The 22,418-nt window shown below is 36.9% G+C and overlaps 1 protein-coding gene across 1 annotated transcript in view; it reads left to right on the top strand.

The window, feature by feature from the left end:
* The window catches only part of LOC137017984 (NACHT, LRR and PYD domains-containing protein 12-like), a 33,354-nt gene extending 11,569 nt beyond the window's left edge, over positions 1-21,785 (top strand). Inside the window, exons 5-11 of the mRNA XM_067382802.1 lie at positions 195-368; positions 4,388-4,549; positions 4,798-4,971; positions 5,667-5,840; positions 10,870-11,031; positions 19,977-20,023; positions 21,201-21,785. Coding sequence (XP_067238903.1) covers positions 195-368; positions 4,388-4,549; positions 4,798-4,971; positions 5,667-5,840; positions 10,870-11,031; positions 19,977-20,023; positions 21,201-21,757 — 1,450 coding nt within the window. The 3' untranslated portion in view covers positions 21,758-21,785. The remainder of the gene's footprint in view (positions 1-194; positions 369-4,387; positions 4,550-4,797; positions 4,972-5,666; positions 5,841-10,869; positions 11,032-19,976; positions 20,024-21,200) is intronic.
* Positions 21,786-22,418: the final 633 nt, after the last annotated feature.

Below are 22,418 nucleotides of genomic sequence, written 5' to 3'. Positions count from 1 at the left end.
TGCTGGCTGTGCACTGATGGGCTCAAGTCATCACCGGTACACTGCTGCAAATGTAATTATTACTTTAATTTCTACAGTTCGATCATTGATTTGTAGAGTGGGAGAAATTATTACATATTTTACTAGGTTAGTTACAAAGAAATACCTTGACGATCAAGCTTTTTAAATTTTAACCAGAGTCTTCTTTTTTTCAGATTAACAGCCTGTAATCTCAATGAACAACAGTGTGAAATTGTGGCTTCAGCTCTACAATCATCAAACTCCTCTCTGAGAGAGCTGGACCTGAGTAACAATCGCCTGCAGGATTCAAACCTGAAGCTGCTCTGTGCTGGACTGAAGAGTCCAAACTGTCAACTCAACATACTGAGGTTTGAGTTTTACATTAATTAATGCTAATAATTAGTGCTGTCAAAATTAGCACGTTAACACATGTGATTCATTTTCCAAGTTAACACAAATAATGCAGCATCTGTTTTTTGCTTCATCCTTTTTCCTTCATAGCCAGTGTAACATTATATGATCACACTCTTATTTATGTAAATGCTTTTAATCCATTCAAGCTCGACAAGACACAAAAGAGAATGGCCAATGAATGGCCAAGAGCTTTAGGACCTGCATTTATATTAGAAAAGCTTTCCAGTGCTGGAGAGAGCTAAGTGGGAAGGCCTGAAAACAGACGCGGAAGCTGCTTTGATCCCGCTATTCGTGGGTAACACTGGGTTTTTGAAGTTCTGGAGCTGCTGTGCTGTTGTCAACTAACAATGAACACTTTGTATTTACTCTTGTGTCCTGTACATTAATTTTTTGTGCTTCCTTGTTGTTTGTTCATCAACTGCGCTTTATTTTCCATGAAGCATTTTGTTGCTTATCAGCTGTGATAAACAGACATCCACTCTCTCATTGCGTGTGCAACAGTGGCCAGATAGTGAGAGTTGTGCAGGTAAACCACTGCACACTGATGACCGCTAGAGAATGAGGTGTTTAGTGTCATTGTTAGTGTGCTTGGCTCGCATGCCAGCAGTGATCGACAGACATAGATTAGGTTGGTTAGGGATAGGATTGGAGAGTGAGTTTTGGAGGCGGAGCAATGAAGAGAGGGGTGAGTTTGTTTGGGTTGATTTCATGTCCAACAGCATTTTTGAAAATCTACTTATCCCACCTTTAATTGGCTACTACAAAACGTTGTGAAAAGTCAAAGTTTTAGGTCAGTGCATATAGCAGTGAATAGACTGGGCACCCGACTGTTACTTACGTGACTTGCTTGACGTTAGAACGAGTTATTAACCACAATAAGTTGTGGAAGACGACTCCTTGCAGTCTTGCGTTGTCTGCTGTCTGACACACACACACACACACACACACACACACACACACACACAGACACGCACACACACAGACACGCACACACACACACACACAGACACGCACACACACACACACACACACACACACACACACACACACACACACACACACACACACACACACACAAAGCACGTGCATACGTTTCAGTAGGATCCGTGGCCGTACATTCAGTCTTAAAGGGACAGCAGCCTAATATAGTTAACCTGCTGCTGTCTGTCAAGCAACAAAAGACAAAGAGAAAATCACTCACTGCTCTTGACTGAATATCTTTTGTAGCTTATTATGAATCAAATGTGTATTTAATTGATGTGAAGACTACGCAGTGTTTTAGATTGACATTTGATCATTCAGTTTCTGTATTCTTGAATGCTATTTGAAGTAATAATTTGTCCTATTGTTCTTATTTTTTAATAACAAAGAAACTGAAATAACAAAAATAAATGTTCATCCACCCCTAGTTTCAGGTGTTTTTGTTTAACTGGATGTTTTTGATGTTAAGATTTAGGTTGATATAACTATATTATCGAGCGAAGAGTTTTTGGTATTTAAATATTGGCATCGTTTTTTTTTGTTTTTTTTTTTTTTTTTTATTCAGAGAAGTTGTAGTGATGTGTCACGGGTGTTTTGGTTTTGTGTTCATGTTTTGGATTTCATGTCTTTTATTTTGTAGTTTGTTTCATGTTGCTTGTTTGTGTCATGCTTCCCGTGCTCCTCATGTTCTCCCTTAGTCCATGTGTCATGTTCTGATTGGTTGTTTATGGTCATGTGGGTTTCAGTTCTGTTCTTTCATTGGTTCTCATGTTCCTTGTGTCACTTCCCCATTGGTTGCCTTAATCATGTGTTCTCTTACCCTGCGTTCCAATCATAGACATCATATAGGTAGACGCCCTATTGGCCGCTGGGCGATGAGATTTGCGGCCGCCATCTTAGACCGGTCGTACTCGTAAGCTGCGTCCCAATTCGCCTACTTATACTACGTTCTAAAAGCATTTACTGTTTTTGTAAAGAAAAGGTACATACTTTTGAGTGTGTAGACTGTAAAAAAAGAGTGTGTGTAGCAGAAGAGTAGACAAGCTTTGGGACATACTACCTCATAACTGCGTCTTTAACGGACGTTCTGTCGCTTATTTACTCAAACTGTAACTGTTTAAACTACCCTGTCAATCATCTTGTCACAGTTAAAATCCTCCACATTGAATTACATTTATTTTCCTACCGTTTCGGAGAGAAATGTAGTCGCTCGTTGATCTGCCAGTCATGGGTCTTTAATGCAGAGAACTCTCCTCATCTTTGCATGATGCATGTAAAAATGAATGACCAAACGCATCGTTATAAAAGTACACAATGCTGTTGCAGATGACATATAATGTGGATAACATTTAGGCAAGTGTTTTCCACATAACTTACTATTACAGATCAGAAAGAAGTTCGAAAGCACTTGTTAGAATGCGCTCAATGCACGAAACTTACTTTTAGCGTTAGGTAACGTTAAGTGCTTATTATCAATACAATCCAATCTGAATTTAATACATACATTGTTCGACCGGACATAACTGTTATTTGTGCACGTGATATCAGGAAGCAATAATGTATACACACATGACGGCAAAGCGCAAATCGAGTTACCCCTCCCACTTCTGCTAGTATTACTGAGATATCTTATTTTACTGCAACTATCTGTTTCTGCTTCTTTATCATATTTATAGTGTGTGGTTTATAAATCACCTTATCCTACATCACATATTTTGATTTTGGACGTCTGGTCACTTTTTATATCTTATATCAGAATATTATATAACTGTTAAGCCTACTATGAATATTAAAATACACTGAACAATGTGTCCTGTGTCATAGCTATGACCTTTGCAGCAAAAAAAAAAAAAATACACGCGTCAAAATCAGTTAGGTATTCAGTGAGATATGATTAATTAAATGCGCTGACAGCTCATTGCACCTGTCAAACAAGTTACACTGAGTGGAGCTGGCGACCGGTCCAAGATGGCGGCTCCACGGCTCGTCCGTGCCAATAGGCAGTAGTGTTCGATAGGGCGTCTACCTATATGATGTCTATGGTTCCAATGTCCATACTATCCATCCTAAATAGTATGTGAGATTAAAATAAGTGTGTCCCAAAGCATAGTATGTTGAAAAGAGTATGCCAAAAGTCCCCGGATGGTCTACTATTTCCGGTAGATTTTCGAAGTGTGGATCCGTGCACACTATAAAGGCTAATATTGCCCACAACCCATTGCGCATTGGACGAGGATTCAGTTCAGAACTACAAACACGAGTAAAAAGTGTTAAAAACTACAAAACATGGCGGATATACGCGATCGACGCTGAGAGATTTGAGTGACTAATAATCAGTTTAACCTGATAGAAAATATAGATTTAATGTTACCCGTGTTATTTTTCATCTGCAAATACCAATGTGGACTTTTATAAAGATCCGAATGGCCATTAACTTTTAAATGCATCATTATGCATTAATATGAGGAGAGTTCTCCAAATGAAAGACTCGCGACTGCAGATCAACGTGCTGCATTTCTTTCTGATACGGTAGGAAATTAACTCGTGCTGCGTTCCAATTCACCTACTTATACTACGCCCTAAAAGTATGTACTCTTTCTGTGAACAAAAAGTACTTACTTTTGAGTGTGTAGTAAAAGAGTAGACAAGCTTTGGGACATACTAACACGTCATACAATCGCATCTTTTCTCTCTGTCGCATCCTGTCACCGTAAACTGGCCTGTCAATCACCTTACTTCCTCCACAACTATGTGATTTGATTACAGTGACGGGTAGGTTTAGTGATCAGTGTTTGGTGTAGGAAATCATTACTGTGATTGATATGGCCAACAAATGTTTCGATTTTGGGGATTTCCTCTGAACTGCCAATTTCAGACAATTGGTTTCCTCAGATTAATTATGGTGCAGCAACACAATAATTAAAATAAATAAATAAAACATCTCCAAAAATGAAGCACACTGACTGAAAAAGAACATTTACTGTTGTTGTAGATTATCTCAGTGTTTGGTGACAGAAGAAGGTTGTGCTGCTCTTGCATCAGCTCTGAGTTCAAACCCTTCACACCTGAGAGAGCTGGACCTGAGCTACAATCACCCAGGAGAATCAGCACTGAAGCTGCTTTTTGAAGCACTCAATCATCTGGACAAACTCAAGTATGTGTATCAGTAATGATCATCCACTCTACTGCGCATCTTTACATTTTTACTTTACTTGCCAGATTTTCCTGCAGTAAGCTTTCTACAGTTTAAAGTTTGTTAACCAAGGAAGTCTTGCAATCTGATGGAGACACCAGTACACTAGCATGCCAAATAAATTATTACATATTTTACTAGGTCAGTTACAAAGAAATACCTTGACAATCAAGCTTTTTAAATTTTAACCAGAGTCTTCTTTTTTTCAGATTAACAGCCTGTGATCTCAGTGATCAACAGTGTGAAATTGTAGCTTCAGCTCTACAATCATCAAACTCCTCTCTGAGAGAGCTGGACCTGAGTAACAATCGCCTGCAGGATTCAAACCTGAAGCTGCTCTGTGCTGGACTGAAGAGTCCAAACTGTCAACTCAACACACTGAGGTTTGAGTTTTACATTCATTAATTAATGCTAATAATTAATGCTGTCAAAATTAGCACATTAACACATGCGATTCACTTTCTAAGTTAACACAAATAATGCAGCATCTGTTTTTTCATTCATCCTTTTTCCTTCATAGCCAGTGTAACATTATATGATCACACTCTTATTTATGCAAATGCTTTTAATCCATTCAAGCTCGACAAGACACAAAAGAGAACGCAGTGCGGTACAGGTGTGCTGTCTATGGATCTCCTGTAACAGACACATGACTTGTGCACACAGAAAGCTGCTTCAGACAGCGCGCTGGTGTTCAGACGAATAATGCTGCCTATTAGATTGTGCTCCCAACACTATATTTGCATTCTTTTAAGTAGGGCTTAAAAGTTAATTAAAAGTTAGTTAATTAACTAATGAATTAAAATTTAAAAGTTGTTAATCGCTGCATTCTTTTCCCTGATCCACATTGATCCAAGTGTGCTGCATCTCACTCAACTACGTGATTTGATTACAGTGATGGGTAGGTTTAGTGATCAGTGTTTGGTGTAGGCAATCATTACTGTGATTGATATGGCCAACGAAATGTTTAGATTTCCTCTGAACTGCCAATTTCAGACAGTTGGTTTCCTCAAATTAATTATGGTGCAGCAGCACAATAATTACAATTATATATAACCATTCTCCACTCTTTTATCAGATTAACAGCCTGTGATCTCACAGATCAGAACTGTGAAATTGTGGCTTCGGCGCTGAAATCAACAAACTCCCTCCTGAGAGAGCTGGACCTGAGTAACAATGACCTGCAGGATTCGGGAGTAAAGCTGCTCTGTACTGGACTGAAGAGTTCAAACTGTCAACTCAACATACTGAGGTATTTATAGAGGGTTTAACTGGTCTGTGCAAAATAACAGTATAGAAATGTTCTATTCAAATATTTTATGCACCTGATTTACATTACTGGGTGTCCCAGACACTACACACTGGTTTGATCCCAATGTATTATTATACTCAGACAATCAAATCTGTTAATGGATGCTGTCCACTCCCCTCTGGACACCAAGTAATGTCAGTAAGAGTCCTTAGTGCCTTAAAGTTCCTTACTGTCAAAACAAAAACAAAAAATGCATAGACTCCACTTTCTCTCTTTTTGAATGTATAAAATTTACAAGACTTCTTTAGAATTAGTTACAGCAGGGGCGGACTGGCCATCGGGAGTACCAGGAGTGGGCTGCTGGAGTGAGGAAGGTGGAATTTATTTGATCGAAAATAACAGTCAAATAGCAGTTTTCTGTGTGGATTTATCGTAAAATGTAATTTATTCCTGTGATCATAGCTGATCAGCATCATTATTCCACTCCTCAGATCCTTCAGAAATCATTCTAATATGCTGTATTTTTCATAAACATAAGGATTTTTCCACTTTTTTCCACAATTGGACCTCTATTCCATTAAATGACAGTAAGTCAAGTTCCTGAAAGGACAAACACTATAACCACTAGAAAGACATCATTAAACAGTCCACATTCTGCACTACATTCTAAGACCATTCCAGAGCATATGGACTGATTTAATAGTACTGTAGGTATTGAACTTTAGCGAATTAAACTTCCCTGTATGGACCAGAGATTTGAAATGTTTTCAAAATGATTTACTATTTGACGTGCAGCCCTGTTATTTTCCACAGTGCATCACCGCATAACTGACGTGCTGTGAGGATAATAAAAGATTAGACTTTAGATTAGAAAGATTAGATCAGCTCCTCTTTGAAAAAGTTTTAAACATTTTTTAGGTCTATAATACAATGAATTAGACCTATAATTAAAATTAATAACAGTCTATATTATTTCCTAGCACTGCAGTCAAATATGAAAATTAAGAGCAGCTTTAGGCTACTTCAAGCATCAACTTAAAAAAGAAAAAGAAAAAGCTGTTTAACCCAAAATACTATTCTTCTCATTTGTTTCACTATATGTACGGGCAGTGTTGGGGGTAACGAGTTACAAAGTAACGGATTACAGTAACGATTTTTTGGGTAACGAAGTAAAGTAACGCATTACACTAATAATATTGGTAACTACACTACTTTACTAGACTATAGGAACGCGCTATCCTTCGTTACCCAAGCCGTGTTTGCCTGTGTGTAAAGTTATGTCTGTTTAAGTGGTGCGTGCATGTGTGTGCCTGTATGTGTGCCGTTGCCATAGAGATCGATTTGACGTAGCTGCTGGAGCTGGAAATGGAGACGGGGGTTTTGGCAGGCCCGGCGCCACGAGGGGGCAAAAGGGGGCATATTGCCCCCTCAGATCTGATTTGTGCCCCCTCAGTTTCAATTGGTCCCCTTTCACCCGATCGATTTTAATTTTTTTAACGTGTACGATAACACCGGTGTGATGAGAACGTTCAATAGGCCTACGCTAAATTCAAACCTGCTTTCCCGCTGCTGGCGCTGAGCCAGAGATTGACGCGCTCTGTGCTTTTCATATTTCACATCTACGTTTTCAACCACATGTTTATTTGAGGTTTCAGACGTTTGAATTAGGACTAGGCTATATATAAAAAAGACATTTATAGTTTGTTATGCAGATATACTCATATGGAAGCTGCGATAATCCTTTAAATTATAATTTGACGAAGTTGTTTATTCATATCAGATACAATGCGAAACAAAAACAAAAGTTTACTCTCTTATCCCAGTTCACCAGCCACTTACGTTTATTTCGGGAAAAAATGATGAATTTATGTAATGTAAATCCGACAGATCCTGTTTTATCAACTAACATGATCATTATAGGTGTTTAAACAAAACGCATTCACTTCCACATATGACAATCGGAAAATATCATATAATTCATGATATAGACTAGTTAACAAGTTTTTGAATATTTTTAATAAAAAGGAAAAACAAAATAAACGCGATACCTGTAGCTTGGCTGCATGACGCGTCGCCAAGGAATGAATTTAAATAATGTTCTAAAAAAAACAGGGTTTCCCAAAAGGGGGTTCGCAAGGGAATTGCAAGTTGATGACAAGCAATTAATTAAATTATAATTAAATCATTACAAATCAAACAAATAGACTAAATAATATTCAAATAATAAAAATCTAAATTTGGTTAACAAAACTTAATATTTTATTTCTTTATTTTGCATGTGACCATTCAGTTACAGAACTGAACGCGTCTGCTCAATTCAAAGTGGGCTGAACGAGAGTCTGACCTAGCTTTGCCCATTTCGCCTCACTTTGACTGAGCGCCTATTTAAGCGAATTTGTCATTGATTGTATTGTTTTGTTGTTGGGTTTTTTTTTTATTAATAATAATAATTAACTCATCATTAATGAACCCATCATTAAAATGCATTCACAGTCGTTCATAACGTGCGTCCACTGCGGTGCCGTTATGAATGCCCGTGCGGCCGTGAGCATTATACTTTCACTTAGCGATTCAAAGCCTGTGTTTTGAAACTTGTGTGTTGACACCATTTTAAAATGACCCCACCATAGCCTTCTTTATTTCTGTTGTTTACGGTGAGGCATATTTCTTTGTGCAGACGGGGTTATTGTTCTTTCATATGGTTCAATATTTATACAATAAACTCTGTGCAGAAAGGTTAAGTGATGATAGGGCTATAATGTTTGTCCATGTATCTACACGGTAAATTAAGAAAAAGTAAAGTAATAAGTAGTGAAGTTACTTTTCAAATGCAGTAACTAGTAAAGTAATCTCATTACAATTTACAGAAGTAACTAGTAACTAATTACATTTTTTGAGTAACTACCCCAACACTGTGTACGGGCCACAAGATAAATAATGGAATTAAGACAGTTATATACCGTTATCAGCATATTATGTTGAAATTCGTCTCTGAGAGAAAATGCTCCGTTAATGCAGCGCCAGGCAGCTCCGTCACTTTTACTTTAACTTTGAATACTGACCGAGGTTAAGCTTTTACCGGCATAACTCTTCTGCAAAGTTTGCACATTGCTTCTTGTGTGATATCCATTGGCTCCCCTTCCTGGTTGAAACTTTTGGCTCGCGGGGGGGCCTGTGGATTTATGCTACACCACTGCGCAGAAGTGTATGACATTTGTTCGGAAGCATGGTTTGATGCAGACAATAGCCGGGTTACCATCCAACTTTGCATTAATGAAAATTCAGCTCAAGAATATGTGCATCTGCGTGCGTTTCCATCAACTGTGTTATAAAAATGGACACCAGCCTAATAAAGTGATGTGTTCCAACCAATGACTATATACATACATATACATATGTCGCACAGTTATTATCCTCATTAAACCTGTCTAACGTTAACCATCAAGAATGTCAGAAATCACTTAGAGTAGCAACATGACAACGTTTTTAATTGATTTTTTTTTTTATAAAGTTGTATTTATTTTATTTAAATGTATATTTAAGTTTACATTTATGTTGCAACAAACTTGAAAAATTCTGCTTGATAAATGCTCTAAAACTTTTATGTAAATTATTGACAGATTTAGTTTATATTAGCCTACCTGTTTTATATATTTAATACTTGGTCAGTTTATTGTTTTGTTTGGTTAACTTTGGATAATTATTTTAATACAGTGCAGTGCACAAAATTAAGATTCGAGAGATGGTTCAAGTCAGTGTTCAATAAATGATAAGTTTAGAAATGTTGCGCATCCACTTATTATTAGTGTGACATTGTAGCATGCAAATGAGGGGAAAACTTCAAGATATCGGCCCTAAAAATCAGCAGCACATATCGGCCATCGGCTGACCCTGACCTCTAAACATCGGCGGCATCCGTTATAGAAAAATCCATATCATTAAAGTTAATGATAAGCAGTTCAATAATAATAATAAAAAGTGCCATTTAAAATTCTGTATAAATATCATTTATATTTCTGTTATAATCTTTTGCCCCAGTCTGACCCTGAGTTACAGAGTGGATGTGGTCTTACCTTGGAAAGGTAAGGCTATTTTGTTTAAGGGAGAAAAATAAAGAGGGGCTCTGGTGTCCTGATTGTTACTGTTCCGAGACGTTGTGTAGACATAAAGTGATGAGAGCAGTTTGCAGGGTCTTGATGGCTCTGGTGGTTCATGTTCATGTATTTTGAGAAATAAACAGTTGTCATATATGCATAACTCTTTCTGAGAGTATTCTCATATATCAGACAGTAACACGATTTCATTGCAATCAGTCAGAGTGTAACCCCTGCGGCTCGCTTATGCGAGAGTGATGTGCGGCCAGTGACACCGGGTATTAAAACTTGGTCTGCGTTGTGTTACATTGTGTGATGCAAAGACAGACACGGGACAGCAGGCAGCTGATTCACTGGATATGTTTAATGTTTAACAGAGACAAAAAAGCAGCCTCAGATTGAGTGGCCCTTATAACACTCTATAAAACAAATGATGCACCTCCATTACCATGTGCTGGTTTCTCATAAAAGACAGAAATATACCTCAAAGAATATAAAATAACAAAAATAATCCCAAGGATAGATAAAATAGTACTTTACACATAAGTTTTGGTGGAAATATAGATAGGAAAGATATAATTAAAATAAGGATTAAATTAAATTAACAGGATGACAAAAGAAACCTACCTCTTACATTGAATCACATTTCAAAATGGAATAAGAGGAGACAGGACAGGAAATTAGGTCATACTGTGACCACGCAACACTTAAAGGAGAAGCGCACCTTTAGATCAGGTCATAAAACGTATAAGAGAATAATTTTGTGTGAATTATAACAATATTTAGTCGTATACTTTGCATACCTGTTACAAGAGGTCTTTGTAAAGGTAATTGAAGGGTGAAATTTAGCCTGCAATCTGGCAGTAAAAGAGCCCTTTCATGTATTATATATGTATATTCTTCTGTCTAAATAAGAACATTTACTGTTGTTTTAGATTATCTCAGTGTTTGGTGACAGAAGAAGGTTGTGCTGCTCTGGCATCAGCTCTGAGTTCAAACCCTTCACACCTGAGAGAGCTGGATCTGAGCTACAATCATCCAGGAGAATCAGCACTGAAGCTGCTTTCTGAAGCACTCAACCATCTGGACAAACTCAAGTATGTTGAGCAGAAAATCACCCTGACTAGTCTGTGTGTGTGTGTGTGAGAGATTTTCATAGTATTTGTGGTTGTCAAGAGACACTTTTTTTTTCTTAATCAGGATGTAGAAGAACAATAATATACTGGCAATTTCACCTGCTTTGATGCTGAAACTGACAACTTCTTACAGCTGAAGCACACTGAATCACTGAAACATTAATCACAATTTCTGAAGATTTTACTATTTTTTTTTTTTTTTTACCTAAACACCTCTTTCCTAATTTTTTTCTGCAAAAATGTGTGAAAAATAAGAGAAAGAGGAGAAACTCAGAGATAGATGGATTTTCTGTGATTGTGTGAGAGATTGTCAGATTGTGTTTTTGAGACATAAATGAACTGTATTTGTGAATACAGAGAAAGAATCAACAGAGGAAAGAAATGAGGGAGTGTGACTCTACACAATATGAGAAGCTTCTGTGTTTGATCAGCGATCAGGCCATATTGGTGTGATTTCACACTAACTAGGGTTTGTTCTTTGAGATGTCAAGTCACCTTTATTTCTATAGTGCTTTATACAATATAGATTGTTTCAAAGCAGCTTTACAGGGATAAACAGGAAAATAACAAAATCAATGATGCAAACAGAATTCAGTTCTGCTGTAAAGCAGCTCGTTATTCAGCTGAAATCAGTTCAGTGTTGATTCAAGATAAAGATGTGAGTATATAAAAACACAAAGTGAGAAATGGTAATAAAGCTCCATCCGTTTGTATGTACAATATAATGCACCAAAAACCCACAGGCAACATAAATAATGTACAGAATAATGACAGAGTCTTTTATTTGTGAACAATAGTCTCAAGATGCGTCTGCAACAGTCATTGTTCACCGTCACTCTCCTCTGAGTGAAGTAATCCACCAGAGAAGACATTAATAATCCACAGAGCAAAATCAAGTACTCGACCGTTATCATCTTCAAGGTTCCTCGCGGTCTCCAGATGAAACTTACTCATATTTCACTCTGGGTATATTAGTCTTTTCTTGTGTTATTCTGTTCCACATCCCTAGAAAGTCTAACGATGTAACGTCTCTCTGAACTTTTCCTTTCATGAGATTTGTGTTGATCAATTACAGCTGTAAAGGGTTCATATAGAAATAACATACAAACATCATTTCCAGAAGGGTTGAGACATTGTGAAAAATGCAATAAAATCAAGAATCTGTTATTTGTTAATTCTCTCGAACCTCATAACTGACAAAAGTACAAAGAAAAGGTTTCCAATGTTTTCATTGAACAACTTTATTGTATTTTGTAAGTATAAACACATTTTGATTTTGATGGCTCAACACACTCCAGAAAAGTTGGGCCAGAGCCGTGTTTACCACTGTGTCACATCACCTTTCCTTTTAATTACAATTTTTAATCATTTGGGAATTGAGGATACTAATTGTTGAAGTTTTGCAAGTGGATTTTTTACCCAATTTCGTCTGATACAAGACATCTGTCATCGTTGTCTGATTGTCTTTTCATGATGTGCCAAACATTTTAAATAAGAGCCAGATCTGGACTGCAGTCAGTCAGACACATCCACTGTATGGTGTAGAGCAGGGGTAGCCTCCTCAACAGCGGCCCGTCAGCATTAAATTTGTGGCCCGCATTATGCTACATATAAATATATTTTTATTTTAATTTGCCTTCAAAATGAGCATGAATAGTACTTTGTTTTTTACACGTACACTAGGGTATGTGTACAGTACGCCTGACGCTGTAATCATCAGAGAATGTGTATAGTGTACGCGCGCAGCACAGTGTTTCTAACCACAAAGAACAATGTAGACTGAAGGCACTTTGCACGTGCGCATTGAATAGTTTTTACACTAATTTAGTTTGTCCACAAAGTGTTGTTGTTTCAGTCTGAACACAAAGAATATACACTAACAAGAAGCGAAACTCAATAGAACGTTCCATTGAAACATCGGCGCCCAGCGGCGGCCCTGCGTTTCTGCCAGTTTGTGGTGAAAGCGACTCGTTGGTCCACTAGTTTCTATGGCAATATCAGTTGCTTTGTTAAAAAAATGTACATTAAATCTAAAATCCAACCTGAATGATGACAACACAGAATAAAATACTATCGCTAGTGATCATCAAATCTTTTTAACAGTTTATTTTACACACTTTGTTTTTAAGTCTTCCACTTTTTTCACAAAGCTTTTGCTCTCTAGAAACCCAGTCAGTTTGGTTTAAAATTCTTCGAAGTTCAAGTATTAGCATTATAAACACTGAATTAATACCAACATATGAAATTAAATTAAGGACATGCATCAGAAAAATTGGGAATGTTGGAAAATAAATATATAACAGACAATAACAGCTCGTTTTTGCAGTGTTGTATGTTAAAGCAAAAGTGGGAATTATGGGATAACAGACACAGCAATGCATCATCCCTAGTGAAAAAAAGAATGCTAAGTATACTTGCAGCCAGACTAATTATTAGTGTATTTCAAGTGTGTTAATGATTAGTTAACCTAAAGTGTATTTTGTACCAAGTATATTTTAGTTGTAATTAAAGGGTTAGTTCACCCAAACATTCTGTCATTTATTACTTACCCTCATGTCGTTCCACACCCGTAAGACCTTCATTCATCTTCGGAACACAAATTAAGATATTTTAGTTGAAATCCGATGGCTACATGAAGCCTTCATTAGGAGCAATGACATTTCCTCTCTCAAGATCCATAAAGGTACTAAAAACATATTTAAATCAGTTCATGTGAGTACAGTGGTTCAATATTAATATTATAAAGCGACGAGAATATTTTTGGTGCACCAAAAAAAACCCCAAAATAACGACTTATTTAGTGATGGCTGATTTCAAACACTGCTTCAGGAAGCTTCGGAGCACAATGAATCAGTGTATCGAATCATGATTCAGGTTCAGATCGTGTGTCAAACTGCCAACGGCTGAAATCTTGTGACTTTGGCGCTCGGAACAGCTGATTCGATACCCTGATTCATTTATGCTCTGATGCTTTTCTGAAGCAGTGTTGGTGATGGTGTGTAATCTTTTTCTATTGATAAACGTCTCCTCATTTACAGTTAGAGCAATGATGTGTCATGATTTCATCAACAGCTCCAACAATTGCAGGGAAGCCCACAGTCAACATAAAAGTGCTTTCTTTTGCTGCATTGATGGTCAGTTGGAAAGTCAATGTATTGCCATAGAGAAGTGGCCAAATGTGATGTCCAGCCATATGAAAACTGACATCTTCAACCTTAATTCAAATATTTTTAAAAAATGTGTTAAACGATGTTGTAGTTAATGTCATAGTTTAAAGCATTTAAATAATATAAACATAAAAATATTTTCCTCATATTTTGATGGTTTAAGCAGAATTGTTTGTGATTAACAAGAAACTTGTTTGTATTTACTCTTGTGTACTGTACGTTCATTTTTTGTGCTTCCTTGTGATTCATTCATCAACTGCGCTTTATTTTTCGTGAAGCATTTTGTTGTGCATCAGCTTTGATAAACAGACATTCACTCAGAGGCCAGACAGTGAGAGTTGTGCAGGTAAACTACAGCACACTGACGCCCGCTAGAGAATGAGGTGTTTAACATCACTGATAGTGCACTGCGCATGACAGCAGTGATCAGGGCCCGTATGTATAAAGCAGCTCAGAGTAAAATTATAGTCTTAAGTGTGTCAAAATTCTTAGAATGTAACATTATTGTAATATTTAAAGTAATATTTATTCAATTTATTCAATTTATTTAAAGTTATTACATTTCTTATTAGGTCAGTTTAATAAATATTACTTAAACAATAATTAATGTTTAATGCATTTTAATACATTTAAAGGTGCTTTATGCAATTTCTCAAATTCTTTGTTGAACACTGTTGCTATTTGAAATCAACCCAAACAAAACCACTCCTCTCTTCATTACTAACCACCCTGCACTGAGTCTGTCTCGAACTTCGGCCCAATCGCTGCTGTCATGTGAGGAGAGTGCACTATCAATGATGCTAAACACCTCATTTCTAGCGGCGTCAGTGTGCAGTAGTTTACCTGCAAAACTCTCACTGTCTGGCCTCTGTTACACAGGTAATGAGAGTGGATGTCAAAATGGTTCACGAAAAATAAAGCGCAGATGATGAACGAACGACAAGGAAGCACAAAAAAATGAACATACAGTACACAAGAGTAAATACAAACAAGAGTTTCTTGTTAATCGCAAACAATTTTGCTTAAACCATCAAAATATGAGAAAAAATATTTTTATTTTTATGTTATTTAAATATTTTAAAATGTGACATTAACTACAACATAATCAGTTTTTAATATTTAATTGTTCTCTCTTGTTTTTGCATGTGTTCATAATTTCTTTGTATGACAGACTGGCCAAAAATCATTTTAAATAATTAGAAATTTCATTTCATTATCACACATGAAACAATTGACTCCAAGCACAGCTACACGATATGCTTACATCTTTTAACACATTTTTTAAAAATATTTGAATTAAGGTTGAAGATGTCAGTTTTCATATGGCTGGACATCACATTTGGCCACTTCTCTATGGCAGTTCATTGAATTTCCAACTGACCATCAATGCAGCAAAAGAAAGCACTTTTATATTGACTGTGGGCTTCCCTGCAGTTGTTGGAGCCATTGATGAACTCATGACACATCATTGCTCTAACTGTAAATGAGGAGACGTTTATCAATAGAAAAAGATTACACACCATCAATACTAATGTGTGATAATTTTGCACAATGCAATGCTATTTAAAAAAAAAATATTAAAACATTTCAGTGTCTTTTCCAATGATTTTTTTTATTATAACATTAAATGATTGGTGTTGTGCTGCTGTGACTTCACCCTTGCAGGCTCGCTATTGGCTGATTCAGAGGTTGAGGGCGACCATTTTGAGTTGACATCATTGTAGTCCTTAGTTCACAACACTTCAGTCAGCACTTAAGAATCTGTCTTATACTTTTATAAAGAAGCTAAAAGCAACTTTTAGTAAAGTCTCCTACTCTTAGAAAAGTCCTACTCTTTACTAAGAATGTTTTGACACTTAAGTCAAAACTTAAGACTATTCTTAAGAGCATTTCTGAGAAGTGTTATACATACGGAGGCCGGAGTTTGAGACTCAGTGCAGGCTGGTTCGTATTGGAGTGAGTTTTGGAGACGGCGCAATGTTTGTTTGGGTTAATTTCAAATATCAACCACGAATTTGAGAAATCACATACAGCACCTTTAAATGTATTAAAATGCATTAAACATAATAATTATTGTTTAAGTAATATTTATTAAATGTATTACATTTATTTAAAGTTATTACTTTTCTTACTAGGTCAGTTACAAAAAGAATTGACAATCAAGTTTATATCATTTTATCAACATGTCATCATAAAACTCCAATACAGCATATCTTCATTGGAAAGCACGTGTCTTTTCTTCTCTGCTGCCATCTTGCTCTCCTAAATCACACTTATTCTTGAGTCTAAGAGTAAAATTATATATCAATCTAAGAATTTTGACACACTTAATTAAAATTAGTTAAAATTTGACTCTGAGCTGCTTTTATACATACGGGCCCTGAACTAATGGAATAATAATAGTATTCCTCCACTAGGTCTGAGTATGGCATTTTCACCCCATAATGGTGTGAAATGTAGTGGCTTTTGCCCAATCAGGATAAGAGTTTCGCCTCTTGGGTTCTTTACTCTTTGTTGAAAAGAAACAGAAGACAGAACAAGAGTAACAACAAACACAATAGCCGTGTTGAAGAGCGCTCGTGTGAGGGGATTAAAAGATGCCAGCCACTCTATTTTAAACGTGTATAAAGACATTTTATTGTGACTATTTAAAGGAAAAAAAAACTAGACAAGCATGAATCTCTCTAGTGCGCATGTGTCGAGCACTTGTGTTCGTGGACGCTATCAAAGACTCAAGACTGTGCACGCAAGTAAAAACAAAGTAACTTTATTTTTTCATCTTGTAATGCAGTTGACATAACTCAAACTTTGCAGTGAGTTGCCGATAGTCCTCTTTGCAGCATGAAAAACAAAACTTTTATTCTTTGTCAATGTGTTAGAAACAGAAAGCAAGCAGAGAGCGCTCCCATTACAGATCTGTCTTCACATCATTGAGCTCACAGAAAATATCTTATTTCTCATGTTTACAACGTTCGTTATAATTAGAGAATTCATGAGATTCTGATTGAACAAAAAAAAAGATTTTTTGGATTCTGAACAAATTAAAAAGGTAGTAGTAATAATAATAATAATAATAATAAAAACAAAACCTTTGAGTGACTCTGAGTACAAATAGACGCTATAAAAAGTGTTAAAAAGGTGCAATGGAGTATAAAAGACTATAAAAAGTGCAATGTTTTCATCTTACTGACAAACAGCCAGACCTGAAATTACTTGTGAAGACAATGCAGATATTTCACTATGAATAAGAGCTTTTTTTCATAAGGTCTTGTTTTTCTTTATGCATTTGTACATTAAGAATACAGCAAGACAAGCAATTATTCTTTTTTTAAATGTCATTTTTCATGTTCAGTGATACTTTAAATAGGACAACCATTAAAGTACTAGTGAGACTCAGCTAGATATTGTCTTATAGGTCTAAATAAAAGTCTTACGATCCAAGTTATAATTTTTGGCCCTTTTGCATTTCATGTGGTTAAAACGCGTCTCTCTTGGCCTCTGAACTCAAGTACCGCTGGTGTCGAGTGTCTAGAAACCTCTGATGAATCACGTGCAGAATGAGGCCTGGCTTTGTCTTGTTTCCCAGTAAAGATGTCATCTTGATGGCAGTTTATGTCTCTGTATAATCTCAATCCACGCCTCCATGTCAGTGATTCCTTCACACAAATGCGAGTCACTCATGCTGTTGCACCATGACAGATGTTTGCTTTTGCACCTGTCGCTGATGAAAGTCTGGATGGTCCCTTTCATCTTAGGTACTGAGAACTCGATGTCCATTTTTTCCAAAAACAAGCTGAAACATGGACTCATCTGACCACAGCACACATTTCCACTTTTAGACCATCTGAGACGAGCTCGAGCTCAGAGAACTCAGCAGAATCTCTGCATTGAACAAATGTGTATCTTTCTCCTTGTGTAACAGAGTTAGAGCTGCATTTTATTGATTCAGCATCAGACTGTTAAGTGACAACTGTACTGTACTGTAACATTTATTCTGACTATATTTAACACAGTAGCATGACGGTTTCTCATGCAGTGCCATCTGAAGGGTCAAAGGTCACACACATTCAACTGAGGTGTCCTGCCTTGCCCTACAGACTGAGATTTCTCTTGATTCCCTGAATTTTTTTTTTTACAATATTATGTATGGCAGATGGTGAAAGACATTAATTCTTTGCAATCTTGGATTGAGAAATGTGATTTTTGAATTGTTTGACAATTCTCTCATGACATTTGGCACAAAGTGTTGAGCCATGACCATCTTTTCTTGACTGAGAATCTCTTTTAAACCCAATCATGATTCCCTCACCTGTTACCAATTCACCTGATAACTGTAGACTGTTTAACAACAGTTTAACTTTGATATTATATAATCTTTTCACTTTTATTTTGCTTCTGTCCCAACTTTTCTGGACTGTGTTGCAGCCATCAAAATTAAAATTAGTTTATATTCACAAAATACAATGATGTTGTTCAGAGAAAACATTGGAAATATTTTCTTTGTACTTTTGTCAGTTAAAAAATGGTTCAAGAGAATTAACAAATCACAGATTGTGGTTTTTATTTTACAAAATGTCCCAACTCTTCTGGAAATGGGGTTTGTGCATAAACAGTTTTTGACATTGAATATCTGAATCGATCTGTAGAAGTCCCACAACAAGCGTTTGTTCATTTATATTTCTGTCTTATATGTAGATCTACAAACTGATGGATTAATAAAAAACTAAATTATGCTTATTTGAAAATGTAAAAATGGAGAAAGTTTTCTATGACGGGTAGATTTAGTGCAGGAGGACAAAATATAGATTTTGTACAGTGTGTTTGTGTGTGTGTGTGTGTGTGTGTGTGTGTGTGTGTGTGTGTGTGTGTGTGTTTTGTGTACTTGTTTAGCTGCTGTATTGTGAGGGACAAATGTCTTCATTTAACCCTTTGACGCGTACGATCACACCGGTGTGATCAGAATGTTCAGTGCATCACGTGATCAACTGACAATTCAAATGTGTGTGTGCGCTTTGGCTGGCGCTAAACCAGAGACGGACGCACGGTTTTCAACCAAATAATGTTTATTTTAGGTTTCAGACATTTAAATACACATGAGTAGTAACAAAACAATATATTTGGAGATTGTAAAATACACAATGATGTCTATAGAAGCAGAAATAATCATTTCCATTATAATTAGACGACATGTTTAATTCATATCAGATACACATTGTGAAAGTAACTTTAAAACTTACTCTATTCTTCCCCAGTTCACCGACTCACTTACTTTCATGTATTTCGGGAGAAGTGGATAAATTCACGGGTTGTAAATCCAATAGATCCGATTCTCCATGCGGCGCAAACTAACATGGCGGCACCCATCTCTCATATGGCTCATCTAACATGATCATTATAAAGGTGTTTAAACAGCAAAACACATCCACTTGCACATATTTGGCAATCGGAATATTAGATATTTCATGCTATAGTTAACAAAGTGAATATTTTGAATAAAAAAGGAAAAATTAAATGAAAGCAGATTCATAAAGTGCTGCGGTGTGTCACGTAACAAGCAATGACGCGTCACCATGGAAACCATAAAGTGATACGTTCTAAATAACGGTCGCCTTAAAAAAACTCACGCTGGGGGGTCGGACAGAATATTTTCAACTTATGTGCAAAAGGGTTCATTTAACTTATTGAGGACAATTTACTCATCTATATAGTGAAACAAACATGTGTCTTTGTGTTTTCTAGTGTGGATCACGGAGGAGAGTTCATGATTACATCAAGACTACACAAATGTAAGTCGTCAAACACACAGTTTCAGTGTTTGTTGTTTTCTTATTAAGTTTGCTTGAAAAAGACACATGTACTGATCTACTATTTAACTTTCTTCTTCTTGGACTAAATTTCTAAATGCTGCTCCTCCTAGAGTTGAAACTCACATCTATCTATCTATCTATGCACCCTAAGCAACTGCATAGCAACCACCCAGAATACCCTAGTGACAACCCAGAGTACCCTAGCAACCACATAGCAACACCCTAGCAATGTACCTGAATACTAGCAACACCGAGAATACAGTAGCAACACCCTAGCAACCACTCAGAGTATCCTAGTAACCGCATAGCAACACCTTAGCAACCTAACCATGAACCTAGCAACCTCATAAGAACACCCAGCAACCACCCAGAATACAATAACAATCGCATAGAAACATCCTATCGACCGCATAGTAACACCCTAGCAAACAGACTGAGCACCCTAGCAACCACATAGTAACATACTAGCAACCACCTAGAATACCCTAGCAACCGTATAGTAACACTCTAGAAACCATTCAGAATACCCTAGCAACCGTATAGTAACACTCTAGAAACCACTCAGATAACCCTAGCAACCGTATAGGAACACACTAGCAACCACCTAGAATACCCTAGCAACCATATAGCAACACTCTAGAAACCACTCAGAATACCCTAGCAACCGCATAGGAACACACTAGCAATCACTCAGAATACCCTAGCAACCACATAGTAACATACTAGCAACCACCTAGAATACCCTAGCAACCGTATAGTAACACTCTAGAAACCACTCAGAATACCCTAGCAACCGCATAGGAACACACTAGCAACCACCTAGAATACCCTAGCAACCGCATAGGAACACACTAGCAACCACCTAGAATACCCTAGCAACCGCATGGGAACACTCTAGAAACCACTCAGAATACCCTAGCAACCGCATGGGAACACTCTAGAAACCACTCAGAATACCCTAGCAACCGCATAGCAACACTCTAGAATCAATCTCTCTCTCAATCTGTTTCATTTCCTTCAAAATCTTCAAACTTTAATCTTTAAACTTCTTCAGTTTTTCTGCTCAGAGTTTCTCTTGACAATCTTTATAATAATATAATAATATTGATAATATAATAATATAATATATCTTTGTAAATGTTATTTTTGTGTTCAGACGCCTGTGATCTCACACTGGATCCAAACACAGCACACCCTCGACTCGTTCTGTCTGAGGAGAACAGGAAGGTGACGTTTGTGGGACAGAATCAGTCGTATCCTGATCATCCAGAGAGATTTGATGTGTGGAATAATCCTCAGGTTCTGTGTGGAGAGACTCTGACTGGACGCTGTTACTGGGAGGCTGAATGGAGTGGATATAATACTGAAATATCAGTGGCTTATAAAGGAATCCAGAGGAAAGGAGGGAGTTATGACTGTGAGTTTGGATGGAATGAGAAGTCCTGGAGTCTGATCTGCTCTGATCACAGATTCACTGTCCGTCACAATAAGGAAACTGTCATATCTTCTGCTCCAGTCAGTAAGAGAGCAGGAGTGTTTGTGGACGTGTCGGCCGGCACTCTGTCCTTCTACAGCGTCTCTGACACACACACACTCACACACTTACACACATTCACACACACATTCACTGATCAACCCCTCTGTGCTGGATTTACACTTTATAATACAAACTCTTCAGTGTCTCTGTGTCACATTAAACAACACACACACTGACTGACACACACACACACACACACACACACACACACTAATATTTATACTGTAACGCAAGTACATTATTACTATGAACTTGTTTGAATCCACTAAACAAAGAATATTAATATAAATTTTAACTGAACTGATTGAATACTTTTTGTAACTGAAACTGAACTGAGTGAAATTAAACCTGAAAACATCAATTTAACTCAAATCTGTTTAATTTAATGTGATTTTGACTCACTGAACTTGTTTCGGTTGTGAAGGACGAGGCGGATCAAGAATCCAGTTTCAGCAGTTTATTTTCAAACACAATCAAAGATGATCCACACTGAAATTCAGACCAGAAATGGGAACAAGATCCAAAGACTGGGAGAAGGACAGGGTTCAAGTTCAGGTTACCATGGGAACAAACCAGATCTAGTTAGAGTTACAGAAACTCTTTAAATAAATCAACAAGCAGCTCAACATCAGTGTTTTCTGCTCATCCTCCACAGAAACAGACTCGACTCTTCACTGGAGACACAAAACTCAGACAAACATTTTTTGAGTTTGATGAATCAGTTCATAACTTTAATCTTTTATCAATGTTGTAAAAATCTCTGCATCATCTTGTTTGAGTAATAAATGAAAGAGTTCATCTTCTGTCATCTATTGTTCATCTGTTGTTTTAGGCTTT

This window comes from Chanodichthys erythropterus, chromosome 3 (genome assembly GCF_024489055.1).
Source record: "Chanodichthys erythropterus isolate Z2021 chromosome 3, ASM2448905v1, whole genome shotgun sequence".
NCBI lineage: Eukaryota > Metazoa > Chordata > Actinopteri > Cypriniformes > Xenocyprididae > Chanodichthys > Chanodichthys erythropterus.
Note: the sequence above shows the minus strand (reverse complement) of the source record. Positions and strands in the feature narration are given on the sequence as shown.